Source organism: Nomascus leucogenys, chromosome 5 (assembly GCF_006542625.1).
Source record: "Nomascus leucogenys isolate Asia chromosome 5, Asia_NLE_v1, whole genome shotgun sequence".
In the NCBI taxonomy this organism is placed as follows: Eukaryota; Metazoa; Chordata; class Mammalia; order Primates; family Hylobatidae; genus Nomascus; species Nomascus leucogenys.
In genome coordinates, this window is record NC_044385.1 from 75,631,451 (window position 1) to 75,645,845 (window position 14,395).

The 14,395-nt window shown below is 39.3% G+C and overlaps 2 protein-coding genes and 1 non-coding gene across 16 annotated transcripts in view; 1 reads left to right on the top strand and 2 right to left on the bottom strand.

The window, feature by feature from the left end:
- CAB39L (calcium binding protein 39 like) overlaps positions 1–4,524 on the bottom strand; it is a 134,949-nt gene extending 130,425 nt beyond the window's left edge. For 3 of the 8 annotated variants that reach the window (XM_003270092.3, XM_030813398.1, XM_030813401.1), the window contains exon 1: positions 4,384–4,483. The gene's annotated coding sequence lies outside the window, so the exon portion shown is untranslated. Of the gene's footprint in view, positions 1–2,449; positions 2,586–4,276; positions 4,354–4,383 lie in introns of those variants that run through there. The other 5 variants (XM_030813400.1, XM_030813397.1, XM_030813394.1 and 2 more) reach the window with 4 other exon arrangements.
- LOC115835275 lies at positions 1,185–1,294 on the bottom strand. The gene has a single exon (XR_004030266.1). It is a non-coding gene; the product is annotated as a U6 spliceosomal RNA (small nuclear RNA).
- A 147-nt stretch (positions 4,525–4,671) lies between the features above and the next one.
- The window catches only part of LOC100593118 (SET domain bifurcated histone lysine methyltransferase 2), an 86,905-nt gene continuing 77,181 nt past the window's right edge, over positions 4,672–14,395 (top strand). For 4 of the 7 annotated variants that reach the window (XR_004030169.1, XR_004030168.1, XM_030813402.1 and 1 more), the window contains exons 1-2: positions 4,691–5,255; positions 11,903–12,260. Coding sequence is in view for 4 of the 7 variants with exons in the window: in XM_030813402.1 (XP_030669262.1) it covers positions 12,245–12,260 (16 nt within the window). In the remaining 3 variants the exon portion in view is untranslated. Of the gene's footprint in view, positions 5,256–11,902; positions 12,261–14,395 lie in introns of all 7 variants that reach the window. The other 3 variants (XM_003270089.3, XM_030813408.1, XM_030813407.1) reach the window with 2 other exon arrangements.

Genomic DNA, 14,395 nt, shown 5'->3' on the forward strand with positions numbered 1-14,395 from the left:
GCCTGGGCAACACAGGGAGACTCTGTCTCTACAAAAGAAAAATCTTTTTTAACTGGCTGAGCATGGTGGCACACATTTGTGGTCCCAGCTACGAGGGAAGTTGAGGTGGGAAGACTGCTTGAGCCCAGGAAGTCAAAGTTACAGTGAGCTAAGATCACATCACTGCACTCCAGCCTAGGTGACAGGGAAACTTTGTCTCAAAAACAAACAAACAAAAAGGAGGAAGCTGTTGATTTAAGCATCAATTACTTTCAAAAGAATGTGGTCTGGACGCAGTGGCTCATGCCTGTAATCCCAGCACTTTGGGAGGCTGGGTGGATGGATCACGTGAGGCCAGGAGTTCAAGACCAGCCTGGCCAACATGGTGAAACCCGTCTCTACTAAAAATACAAAGATTAGCTGGGCGTGGTGGTGGGTGACTGTAACCCAATCACTCAGGAAGCCGAGGCAGAAGAATTGCTTGGACCCAGGAGGCGAAGGTTGCAGTGAGCTGTGATCGCACCGTTGCACTCCAGCCTGGGCAACAGAGCGAGACTCCGTTTCAAAAAAAAAAAAATGTGATTTTTGGCGGTGGGAACCATTTCTACGGAGAGAAATGCAAAGTACAAAGTAGGCCCCAGGTCTGCAAGTAACAATACAAGCCACAAGCACAGTATTTTTGAAAGTCACAAGTTACCCTACTCTCTCCCCAATATAACTGTCAGGAACCTAACAGAACAATTAAAAGCTCATGAAATCCTAACAGCAGTGACATAACTGTTACTTAAAAGTTTTTCCTGTGACGATGTAAAAATGACCTTTAAAAAATTAAGGTAGTAAAATAAAACCCTACTCCTACTACCACTTGCAAATATTATGTCCCCTACCACAACACATTTTACCCTTCAATTTAAGCATGTAGTATGTAACAATAGGATGTGAAGCAGTCATCTTGGTCCACAAGATAGAGCTGCATGATAAAAATGGCAGAGCAATATGCTAGGGGCATGGGCCCCTGACAACTGTGTGTAGGAAAGCCACCTGATCAGCTCATATTTTTCCATTGGAAAAAGTTGTATTAAGTTCACAATTATTTTTAAATTTCTCCATCACAGCAGCCAAACCTGTATCTTAACTAACAGAAATTCCAAACTGAGGAGTGTGGGGTTTGTCAATAACACAATGTCATATAAATGTTTGGTTTTTAAAATACAGAATGCTTTGCAAATTTGCATGTAATCTTTGCGGAGGAGCCATCCATGCTAATCTTCTCCGTATAGTTCCAATTTTAGTGTATGTGCTGCTAAGGGAGCATTAAGATTTTTTTTAATTTCCTGGCTCCTAGAAATGATAAAATGTTTTTTATTTAAAAATTTTTTTTTGTTTTTTTTGAGACAAGAGTCTAGCTCTGCGTGCAGTGGCACAATCACAGCTCCCTGCAGCCTCAACCTCCTGGGCTCAGGTGATCCTCCCACCTCAGCCTCCCAAGAAGCTGGAACTACATACAGGCACACGGCTCCATGCCTGGCTAATCTTTTGTATTTTTAGTAGAGACAGCATTTTACCACAGTGCCCAGCTGGTCTCTATCTCCAGGGCCTAAGCAATCCCCCAGCCTCAGCCTCCAAACTGCAGGGATTACAAGTGTGAGCCACCATACCTGGCCTAAAATGTTTTTTAAAAAAAGAAAAATAGTAGCTAAATTAAGGTAGTGGCCATGAGAGTAGAAAGATGAAAAGGAAAGGCATTTTGGAGACTGAAGCTACCCAGCTGGGCAAAAGAGAAAGGTAAGGATTTGAAGTTTTAAATCTTAACCACATAGAAGATGCCTGTACCCACTTTGGGAGGCCGAGGCGGGCGGATCACCTGAGGTCAGGAGTTTGAGACCAGCCTGGCCAACATGGTGAAACCCTGTCTATACCAAAAATACAAAAATTAGCTGGGTGCGGTGGCGCACACCTGTGGTCCCAGCTACAGGTACAAGAATCACTTGAACCTGGGAGGCAGAGGTTGCAGGGAGCTGAGATCACACCACTGCACACTCTAGCCTGGACAACAAAGTAAGACTCTGTCTCCAGAAAAAAAAAAAAAGATTTTACGTGCCTTCAAGAAAACAATGGCAAATAGAGCATTATCGTTGAGGACTCACCTTAGTTATCAAAATTTTCTGTCTTTAAAATTTTTTTGTAAAGGCCAAGGATTACGAACCTATCCTTAACATTATTTGTATGTTTAAATTGGATACAATAATAAATTTAATCCAAATTGAAAGTCAAGTTTTCCAGAAAGCAGACTCAACAATAATTTTTCTATTAGGCTAAAAAAGAAAAAAAAAGGTATATCCTTACCTCCCAATTACTGCATTCTTTTACTCATTGAACAATTATATTATCTAATATATGCCGTGAATGAGACACCAGTGTCTTAGCATTTGTATCTAAATGCTAAACAGCATTATTATTTAGCACTGACCTCCTACTGTTATTGATGTTTCTTACCCAGGATCTTTTAGCTGATCTTGATAACTTTTCCTTACACATACTTTAGCTACCAAATCAACACCACTTTATTGATACCTGAATTCTTGCAACTTAGGTTTTATAAGATTCTGCAATAAAAAAAGGAATTAAAAATTTGTTTTATATTTATTTTGAGTTGGGATCTCACTCTACTGCCCAGGCTGAGTGCAGTGGTTGGCTCCCTGCAGCCTCAAACTCTCATCTCCGCCTCCTCAGTAGCTAGGACTACAAGCACATGCCACCACACCCAGCTATTTTTTGGCTTTTTTTGTAGAGACATGGGTCTCGCTGTTCCTCAGGCTGGTCTCGAACCCCTGGCCTTAAGGAATCCTTCCTCCTTAGACTCCTAAAGCACTGGGATTTACAGGTATTAAGCCATGGAGCCCTGCCCAAAATTAATTTCAAATTCATCAATTAGTCCCGGTGTGGTGGCTCACACCTGTAATCCCAGCACTTTGGGAGGTGGAGGCGGGCAGATCGTCTAAGGTCAGGAGTTCAAGACCAGCCTGGCCAACATAGTGAAACCCCATCTCTACTAAAAATACAAAAATTAGCTGGGCGTGGTGGCCGGTGTCTGTAGTCCCAGCTACTCAGGAGGCTGAGGCGGGAGAATCGCTTGAACCAGGGAGGCAGAGGTTGCAGTGAGCCGAGATTGCACCATTGCACTCCAGCCTGGGCGACAAGAGACTCCATCTCAAAAAAACAAAAACAAAAACAAACAAACATCAATTATTTTGCTAATTGTTTTGGTTTTTGGTATTCCTGATGCGAGATGTCTTTATCATGTATTGCTGATTAGGTTGTTCATCAGTTAATCCTGAATAACTGAACTCTAAGCTCAAGGCAATAATATATCGGCTTTCTTTTCATGCAAGTCAAACTGCTAAAATCTACCACAAAATATTAGCCTTTCATCAGCTTGGTCTTCAGATCCAATACATTTTCCCCTCAAATGAAAGACAATGCATGCCGTCCACAACAATGCTTTAAAAAAAAAGGAGGAGGGAAAACGAAGTTAAGCCCTGTCTTCTTCCTCCTACCCCAAAAAGAGCTCAGAAATTAAGGTGCTTTCCCTAATAAAGCCTCCTCCTGCTCCATGAAGTGACCAAGCATGTCATGGCAGACCCAGAGATTTATAATCTTCAACATATCGTTATCGGGGAAATCAAGATTTGACAAAATTCTTCCTTCACGCCCCGTTTCTGCAAGACCACCACTTTCTAGCTTCAAATGAAGAACAAAAAAAAAAAAGACAGCTGCAGGAATGCTTGGCTGCCCGCTAATGTACAATTTTGCCCAAACGCAGAACTTGACGCCCACTATTACCAAAGGATGGCCTTAGTAGAACAACCCCCGCGAAGAGCAAACTGTTTAGCAGCCGCTCCCTCGAAAAGAACGGAAGAGGAGGTCTCTTCAGAATCTGAGGATAGTAGTGAGGCACTCCCCTTCCATTACTAGCTTTGCTCCTTTCTCAATCAGGCAGTTCATCAGCTAGCCTCCTTTGTCAAAGGGGATTGGTGGTCAGAATCTTTGCGAGACAAAGATTACTAAAAGAGCTCCCCGGAACTAATGTTAAGGCATCAAAGACCCGGCTCAGCTCCCACAATGATCAACAAACCAAAACCTGGGATCCCTACTATTACCACCACCACAACCACAACCACCACCACCAACACCATTCCTCGCTCTCTCTAGCCAGGGATGAGACTCAGGCCCAGGAAACCCATCCTTTCCGCAAGTGGGAAGGCGCTGGGTCTCCTCCCTTAGACCTCTCCTTTACCCCAATGTTCTCTCCGGACCCCTCCACTACAGCGAGGCGCCATGTAAGTTTTCAACCCCCAAGAAGGCCAGTCCCAGCCACACACAAGATGGCAGCCCCACACCTACCGGAGGAAACAGCTGCGCCACCACTCCAGTGATGCCGGCCTCTCGACTACGAGTAACTCCATTGGCCCGGCTAGAGAGCGCGAGACAAGCCGAGAGCGCTAGCAGTCAATCGGGAGGCGGCGCGCTCGGGCGCCGCTGCGGTGCCAGCGGTAAGCGCGCCGAGTCTCTGAGGCGTGAACCAGTAGGGAGTGCGACCAATCAACGGACTCCTAGCTGGGTGGTGGGACGGCCGGCGTCCGACTCCTCCCATGTAGTGATCGCTTTAGGTGGGTCGGTCTGGTCACTGGCGGAGGTTCCGCCTTCCCTCATCCCCGGTAGAGGCGGGGCGGGACTGTTGTGGTTGAGATGAAGGCTAGTAAATGGTGAAGTACTTCCCGGCCAGAGGGCACCTGCGCTCGGGAGGTTTGGGCGGCTTGGCGTCGGAGGAGAGCCCCACCCGCGGAGGAACCCAGCCTTGCCAACCGAGCTGGCGGAGCTCACTCCTCAGGTCAGGCGGGCGGCTTAGAAAACGCAGCGGATCCAGGTGAAACCAAGGCACAGCCGTGGGTGGCCCCGGACAGTTCCTTTAGCCAGGCGGTCGGAGGACCTGAAAACGCCGCGGAGCCCTCGGCCGCCCGAGTAGGGGCTGGACCCCAGCCCTTGCAGCCTCCCTTCTCCTGGCACCCAAGTACAGTTCTGGCTGCAGAAGGGGCCGCGGGCGCACTGAGTTTCCAACCTCCATTTCAGCCTGTCTGTCTCAGGGTGCAGCCTTAATGAGAGGTGATTCCTAAGCTGCTGGGAACCTGAGGCTGTCAAAGGGGCGGCAGGAAATGGACAGCAGTATAAAACCCAGAAGCAGAACTTGAAGGTTAAAGCACTAGCCCATTTCACAGGTAAGATTACACGAGCCCTTAAATACAGCAAGTTCAGTCATTCATCCAAGATCACGGAGTTCAGATTAGATAGTAACACTTCTGACTCGCTATCAGCCACAGCCCAAGAAGTAATTAAGGAAAGATATGTAATTAACTGTGCTCTTTGGCATGTGGAAACCTGCAGTGAGCTCTGTAAATATTAACACATGAGGCCAAGGAGAGGAGCAACTTTGAAGAGGTCAAATGGAGTAACCAAAGCATAGGCTCTGAAACCATGCTGCCTGGTTCCTTATTTTGTGTCTGCCATTTACGGTATGACATGCCTTAGCTTCCTCATCAGCAAACGAGCTGCTAATTTAACCCACATGACTGTTAGGGGGATTAAATAAGAACACGTGAAGTAGTTAGAAGCGTGACTAACCCGTGGTTCTTAAGCGTGACTTAATCCGTGGTTCTGTCGTTATAATTAAAACGTAAGGAGCGGAGAGGAAATGGTAAACGTGTTTTTAAAGCCTGTTTTTAGAAACGAAAAGGCACCATACATTGAAGCAAACCAGACTGGCTTAATTATTTTTATGCCAAAATGAAAAAGTGAGAAGGGGAAAAAAGTTTTTTAAGCCCATTTACTCTCTGAAATATTAACACCAATTGTCTCTGGATGATGGGATGGTGTTTAAATTTTCTCCTTTATGCTTTATTGTATTTTGCAGATTTTCTCCAGGAGACATGTTTTACTTGTGCACGTTCAGTTGTTTTCAACTTTTCAGGTGTGAACACTGGTGAGAGCTGCTTAAAAACAAAGCTATGGGCCGGGCGCGGTGGCTCACACCTGTAATCCCCACACTTTGGGAGGCTGAGGCGGGCGGATCACCTGAGGTCAGGAGTTCAAGACCAGCCTGGCCAACATGGTGAAACCCCATCTCCACTAAAAATACAAAAATTAGCCGGGCGTGTGCTGGCGGGCCCCTGTAATCCCAGTTACTCGGGAGGCTGAGGCGGGAGAATCGCTTGAACCCGGGAGGCGGAGGCTGCAGTGAGCCAAGATCACGCCACTGCACCCCAGCCTGGGTGACAGAGCGAGACTCCGTCTCAAAAAAACAAACAAAAACAAAAACAAAGCTATGGCCTTGCGCAGTGGCCCGCACTTTGGCAGATCGCTTGAGCCCAGAGTTCAAGACCAACCTGGGCAACATAGTGAGACCTCATGTCTAAAAAAAAATAAAACTATTACTGAGTGTGCTTAGGTGGACGTATAAATTGGTAGAACCTTTCTGGAAGAGAGTTTGACAATATGCTGTAAAAAGCTTTAAAATGAATTCCTTTTTGAACATTTATATATCCTTAATTTTTAAAAATTAAGTACACTTTTACATTCTTTTACAAATTTAGTACCCTGTAGATAAAGAGCACAATCCAGATTTTGACCTTGAATTTTTTCTTGCATGTCAAGGTTATACTTCTCTCATAAAAACAGTTGAGTAGCTTCCCGTATTTTTCCTGCTTGAAAGTTCGTATATGATAAAAATTCTCTGTTCTTTGAAAGTTTTGTACAAGGAATGTTCCCTGACTCCTGCTGGAGACTTTGGTACAGAGCTTTCAAGTGTTTTTTAATACTTACACCTTTTAATACTGTTACATATTCTATATAGGTGAATATATACATTTGTAATTTTTTAGTGGAAAAATACCATACTACATCATTCTGTAGCTTTATTTCTTCACATTGTTTTTGCAGCCTATACATGTTATTTATAGCTCATTATGTTATTTATGGATCATTTCTTTTACCTGCTGCATAGTGTTCCAGTGTATGACTGTAATTGATCTGTTAATATAAAACATTTCTCTTTGTCTCTTTTATTGGTCTTGTTAAATCCTATTTTGTTTGATGTGTGCTGTATAGCACATTTTATTGTCATTCTCTTGAGGACATTAGGTTTCCAGTTTTTCGCCATACAACAATGCTGCAAGGAAAATCTTTGTGTTTTCTTGTGCACATGTGCTATTTCTCAAGGATATATACCTAAAAGTGGAATTGCTTGGTTTTAAGTTGTGAGCATTTTTAGTTTTAATAGGTCATGCTAAATTTGCCTCCAAAATACCTCTACTAATTTAACATTCCACAGGTAGTTTATGAGAGTTAAGTTTCTCTACAGTTTAGACTAACATGAGATATTATCTTCTTCATTTTTGCCTAGTGATGGCTGCAAATTATACTTTTAATTTTAATTTTCATTCTGTGATCTAAGATTGAAGTGTCTGTTTATTAACCTATAATTTATATGCATTTCTATAATTTTTTAAAAACCTGTTTAAGTTCTTTATGTGCCCTCGATACTGTATTTTTAGAAGTCTCTTTGGTGTGTATGGTTAATTATGCCTCCTTTTTGTTACTATTGTTAAAATATGTTAAAAACATTTTCTCTCAGCTTCTTGCTTGGGTTTTGACTTTTTGTTAACTTATTTGTTCTACAGATGGATTTTCCTCTGCCAATCTTTAGGCCTCTTTTTATCTTACTGAATTTCTCTAAGACTTCCAGTACAATATTGAATAAAAACAGTGATAGCAAGTGTCTTCATCTTGTGCCTAATAAAAATTCTCCGAATGTTTCGTCATTGAGTATGATGTTTGCTGTCATTGAGTAGGATGTTTTGGTAGATAGCCTTGATCAGAATAAGAAAGTTCTCTTTTTTCCTAATTTGCTAAGGGGCCCCCCACCTTCCATGGAATAATTTTGTATTGAATTGTTTTGTTTTTCTGCATGAAGTGATAGTTCATTAACAGGCAAACTCCATTTGCCTGTTAATATAGGCATTCATATTGATAAACTTTTCATGTTAAACTTTTTAGGTATTCCTGGGATAAACTATTTTGGTAATACGTTCTTAGTCTACTGCTGGATACCTTTATTCTGTATTTTTGTGTCTAAGACCCAGTAGTGATTTGGGCCTTGAGTTTTTCTCTTGCATGTCAAGGTTATACTTATCTCATAAAAAAAAGTTGAGTAGCTTCCCATATTTTTCCTGCTTCAGAACAGTTTGTATATGATAAAAATTACCCGTTCTCTGAAAGTTTTGTACAATTCATCTGTAAAACTTTATGGACCTAGTGTACTAGCGGTGAAAAAAATCTCATATCTCATAAAAACAAATTGAGTAACTGCTTAAGAAAAAGTTGAGTAGCTTCCCATATTTTCCTGCTTCAGAACAGGTTTGTGTTTGATAAAAATTATCTATTCTTTGAAAGTTTTGTACAATTCATCTGTAAAACTTAATGGAGCTAGTGTACTAGCAGTGAGGGGTGGGGATGTGTGGCACACATCTCTAGTAATATCTTCAGTGTTTTGAGCCTATTTGGTAATTTATATTTTCCTAGAAAATTGTTCAGTTTGTCTGTGCTCAGGTTCATTGACATAAAATTGTCTGAATTTTAAAATGTTTAAAATCTCTTCAGTAGCTAGAGATCTATCTTCATTTGTTATTATTTATTTTGTTGCTCTTTTCCCAGCTTCTTTAATTGAATGTTTAAGTCGATATTTTCATTTCGCTAATAAAATGTATTTAAAGCTTAAATATCTCTTGGCATGCTGCTTTGGCAAAATCCTTCAGGCTTTGAAATGTATTATTTCAACCAATTACCATTTCTAAATGTTCTTAAATTTCTCCTTTGATTTCTTCTGTAAACCATATACATTATTTGGGAAATTTGATTTTTTAATTTCCGCAGGTAGTATGGGGGTGGGGGGTTGATTTACTACATTCAGTGACTATGCTCTGTATAAACAGTCTTTTGGAATTTGTTGATAATTCCTTTTGGTCTCATAATAGTTTTTGTAAATTTCATGCTTTTCCTCCCACAAGAAGTATTTTCTCTTGGGTGCAGGGTTCTATACATTTTTTGGATTAAGCTTGTTAATTTGTCATTTAAATCCTTTATACTCTGGTTTTTTACCCACTTTATCTCAGTTTCTTAAATTTGTTACTTTATCACCAAATTGTGGATCTGTGCGTTTTCCTTTTATTTAAATTTTGCTTTATATATTTCAGAGTGATGTTATTTGTACATAAAGGTTCATGAATATTAAATCTTCTGGTAAATTGTTCTGTCAGCATAAAATATTTGTGTCTTTTATTGATTTTCATATTCAACTCTTATTTGATATGTTTCTTCTTATAATTGCAGATGTCTTTTTCCTCATTTTCAGCCTTGCTGTGACATTTCATGTAATTTAAGTGGGTCTCTTATTTTAAAATATCATATCTAGGTTTTGCTTGCCATCCAATCTGAGAGTCTTCCCTTTAATAGGTAATTCACCTTTATTGTGATTATTGACATATTTTGGCCTTATTCTTGTCATTATTTAACAAGCTTCTCTTTGTATCTTTTATATCTTATTTTTCCACCTGTTTTTTGGGACAGAGTCTTGCTCTGTTCCCTAGGCTGGAGTACAGTGGCGTGATCTCAGCTCACTGCAACCTCCACCTCCCAGGTTCAAGCAATTTTCCTCCCTCAGCCTCCCAAGTAGCCCAGATTACAGGTACGCATCACCACACCCAGCTAATTTTTGTATTTTTAGTAGAGATGGGATTTCACCATGTTGGCCAGGCTGGTCTTGAACTCCCAACCTCAGGTGATCCGCCCACCTCAGCCTCCCAAAGCGCTGGGATCACTTTTATTTTTAATTGAGGTTAGCCCCAAGTTTTCTTTGTTCAGTTTTTAAGTTGATTAACTTTACATTTCACAGTTCTTAAATTTATGTTTTCCTAACAAAGTGTACATTTAGTCAGTTTTGATAAGGCCCCTGTAAAGAAGAATTTAGTGTGCTTCTACTTTGCTTTCTCTCATCTTGAAACAGTCCCTTCCATCTCTCCTCCAAAAAAGAACATAATCTCTCATGATATCTTTAAGAATTTTTCTTTCATTTGTTATTAAATTCAGTTTATATTTAACATTAATGTGTTTTACTCATTTATTTGCTCACTATTGCTTCTTATACCTCAGTGCTTTCTTATAGGTTCATTTTTCATCATCAGATACTTATTTCTTTCACAGTCTCTGAGTGACTCTTTGAATGTCTGTAAATGTCTCTTTTTCATCTTTGGTATGGAAAGATAGCTTGGCTGGATATAGAGTTCTGGGTTCATACTGACTTTTCTTTAATATTTTGCATCTGACATTTCTGATGAGAAATCTCATTACTAGTCTGATACACCTTCCTTTTAGATAATCTACATTTTTCTGGAAACATCTAAGACTTTTTGATATTCTGAAGTTAGTCACGGTTTGTCTAGCAATGTGTATTAAGAATTTTATCCTGGTTGGTACTCAGTGGATTCAGTTTGCTTATGTGTTTTCCAGTTCGGAGAAATTCTTGGTCATTATTGCCTCCTCTACATTTTCTCAATTTTGTGCCTCCTCTTGTTTCCTTGCTCTGTGTTCTTGGTGAATTACTGAACTCAGTCTTCCAGCTTACTAACTGGCTCTTCATGTGAGTCTGTTCTGTCATTCAGTCATCTATTGAGTTTATTTCAACAACTGTTTTTATATCCAAGATAGCTAACTGGCTTTTTTTCAAAATTGTATGTTATTTCATGGATGAGATTTCCTTCTTTAGCTCAGTCTCTTTCATAGTGTAGCCTTCTTCAGATGTTTGAGGACTCTTAGTTGTGCATTAATCTCCTCTGAGAGGATTCCTGCCCATTGTTTTGCTGTTGTGATTGTGGTTGCCATCATCTCTATAGCTTCCCATCTGTTTCCTTTCCCCAGAAGGGCCTTACAGACTTGGCCCTTAGAGAGTTCCCTTTTTGTTTTCAGCATGGCTATATATATATATTTTTTAAGTCTAACATTTCCATGGTTCGGTGTGGAAGTGGCAGAAGAATTTATGGTATCTTGACTAACAACTTGAGAATTAAAATTGTTGATCTATTTTTGACCTATTATTCTACCTCCAGATATGTTATCCTAGGGAAATTGCCAGAGATATGTATAAAGTATATTTATTTTAGCATTATTATACTAAAAATTAATCTATAAAGGAAAACAATCTATCCAATATAGAGGTTTATATTAGTAATTAATATTTTTATTAAAATTTAATTATTAAAATATTTAATGTACTATAATGTATGGGTTATTGACCAAAGTATGTTGTACAGCCAGTTGTATTATACAAAAATATTAGTGATGGAGGAAAATGCAGGAAATGTTTTTAATGAAAGATTATAAAAAATTAAATATACTACAATCCAAATTTTTGTTTTAAAACTACATTCTGAAAGAATAACAATAATTGGTAGTATTCCTTGAATCTTTCATATGTCAGGCACATTATATGTAATTAAGTCTTGTCCTCAGAACAACCTGTGAGGTAGTTAGTATTATCCCCTTTTTAAAAGTTTTATAAAAGACTTATAAAATGGAGATAGTAATGTAAATACAAATATATTAAATATGGGTGATAGGATTGGGTGAGCCTTCTCTAATATTTCTAATTTTGATACTTTACATATTTTTTCCAGATAACTTATATTTTTTGTAATGGTTCATGCTGTTTTAGAAGATCAAGCTGTTATAACAATATCTTATTTCCTTATATATATATATATATATATATATATAGTCTTTTACAAATATGCACTATTCTTTATTGTTTTCCTTACAGAATGTTTCATCCATTTGTGGACCAAAAGATGGAGTTGGTTTTTATTTTTAAAAAAATAATGTTAATGATGTGATACCACTACAAATATTTGCGTGATGAAGATTCATGGACTTGTCTTTTGGTTGGACTGTCACTCATTTCTGAAAGTTTCTTCAGCCACAATTTCTATTTGAAAATTCAAGTATCAAAGGATATCAGGTTTAGAATGGTATAATGATGTATTTTGTCTGAGGACTGCAAATTTTATAGAGACCACAGTTGGATTCCAGTGATATTCTGCAATCAAAGTGATTTGATAAACCTAATTTTGAAGCATTTTATATTTATAAGCGACATCAAAAGATGGGAGAAAAAAATGGTAGGTTGAAGAACACACTGTTACACTTTATATCTGAAAGTATGTAGATAATGTAAGCTGATGTGGAATTGTCAAGGTTTTGCATTGCAAGGAACTTTTCTGAATTAGAGGGAATTAAGGGTTTATTCTCATATAGCCACCAATTTTGACTGTCTTTATCATTAATTGTGATAAAATTCACTTTTTTGAAAACCTTTTTTTTTTTTCTTTTTTTTTTTGTGATGGAGTCTCGCTCTGTCGCCCAGGCTGTAGTGCAGTAGCACAATCTTGGCTCACTGCAACCTCTGTCTCCCAGGATCAAGCGATTCTTCTGCCTCAGCCTCCTGAGTAGCTGGGATTACAGGTGTGTGCCACCATGCCCAGCTAATTTTTTGTATTTTTAGTAGAGATGGAGTTTCACCATGTTGGTCAGGCTGGTCTCAAATTCCTGACCTCATGATCTGTCTGCCTCGGCCTCCCAAAGTGCTAGGATTACAGCACTTGGACCTGGCCAAAATAGGTGAGCCACTGCACCTGGCCAAAATACTTTTAGTGTTACAGAAAAATGGAGAGGATTGCACAGTTCCAGTAAACCTGGTACTCAGCTTTATCTATGATTAACATTTTACATTTGGATGCTACATTTGTTACAATTAATGAACCAATATTGGCACATTATTATTAACTGAAGTCCATAGTGTATTCATGTTAGTTTTTACCTGATGTCTTTTTCCATTCTAAGATCCCATCCAGGACACCACATTACAGTTACTTGTCACGTCTGCTTAGGCTCCTCCTAGCTGTGATAGTTTCTGAGACTTTTCTTGTTTTTTATTTTTTTGGGATTTTGTAGCCAAATATTTTGTAAGATGCCCCTCTGTTGGAATTATCATCTGATGTTTTTCCATAATTTGACTGGAGTGATGGGTTTTGGGGAGTGTGATCTCAGAGCTAAAATGTCATTTTCATCACATCATATCAAGGGTACATGCTGTCAGCATGATTTCTCAGAGTTGATACTGAACTTGATCAATGGAGCTTGAGCTGGCTAATGTAGGTGGTGGTATCAAATTTCTCCACTGTAAAGTTACTCTTTTTCTCCCATTCCCTGCTATACTCCTTGGAAATAAATCACTATAGGCAGCCCACAGTTAAGGGGTGGGGATTTATGCTCCCCCTCCTTAAATGTGGAATATCTACATTAATTATATTTGGAATATTTCTGCAGGGGAGATTTATCTCTATCTCTTCTTCCCCATTTATTTATTCAGTTAATCATTTATATCAGCATGGACTCATGGCTATTTATTTTATACTTTGAGTTACAAGCCAGTACTACTTTATTTATTTTGTTTTTCAAATTGTCCCGGGTTTGGCTATTGGGAGCTCTTTCAGTTGGCTCTTTTTTTTTTTTTTTAGATGGAGTCTCACTCTGTTGCCCATGTTTGTGTGCAGCAGCACAATCTTGGCTCACTGCAACCTCTGCCTCCTGGGTTCAAGCAATTCTCTTGCCTCAGCCTCCTGAGTAGCTGGGATTACAGGTGTGTGCCACCATGCCCAGCTAATTTTTGTATTTTTAGTAGAGATGGGGGTTTCACCATATTGGCCAGGCTGGTCTCGAACTCCTGACCTCAAGTGATCCACCCGCCTCAGTCTCCCAAAGTGCTGGGATTACAAGCGTGAACCACCATGTCCTGCTCGGTTGGCTTTTGTGTCCCTTTGATGTACCCTCATCAGTGTAGGTATTTTTTATTTGTCTTTGTTTTATAGCACTTCCCTTTTGGCACTCGAAGATTGCTCTAGATTCATGTTATATATTTCTTGCCCATCTTAGAGTGAGCCATTTCTTGAATAACCTGTCAATATTTTTATTGGAAAATGGTATTAGAAACCAAGATCTGAATGATAGGTGTATTTGTTGTTACTGGAGTGTCCTTGTTTATAGGCCCTTTCAGCTGGCAGAGCAAGGAAGTATGTATATTTTTATATATATATATACGTATGTGTGTATATATATATGTATATATATATATACATATATATATACATATATGTATATATATATATACACACACACTAATATATACACAACTCATGGCTATGAATATTTCTATATGTAACTGTTTGTATCTGCCTTAAGCTAACCATGAAATTAC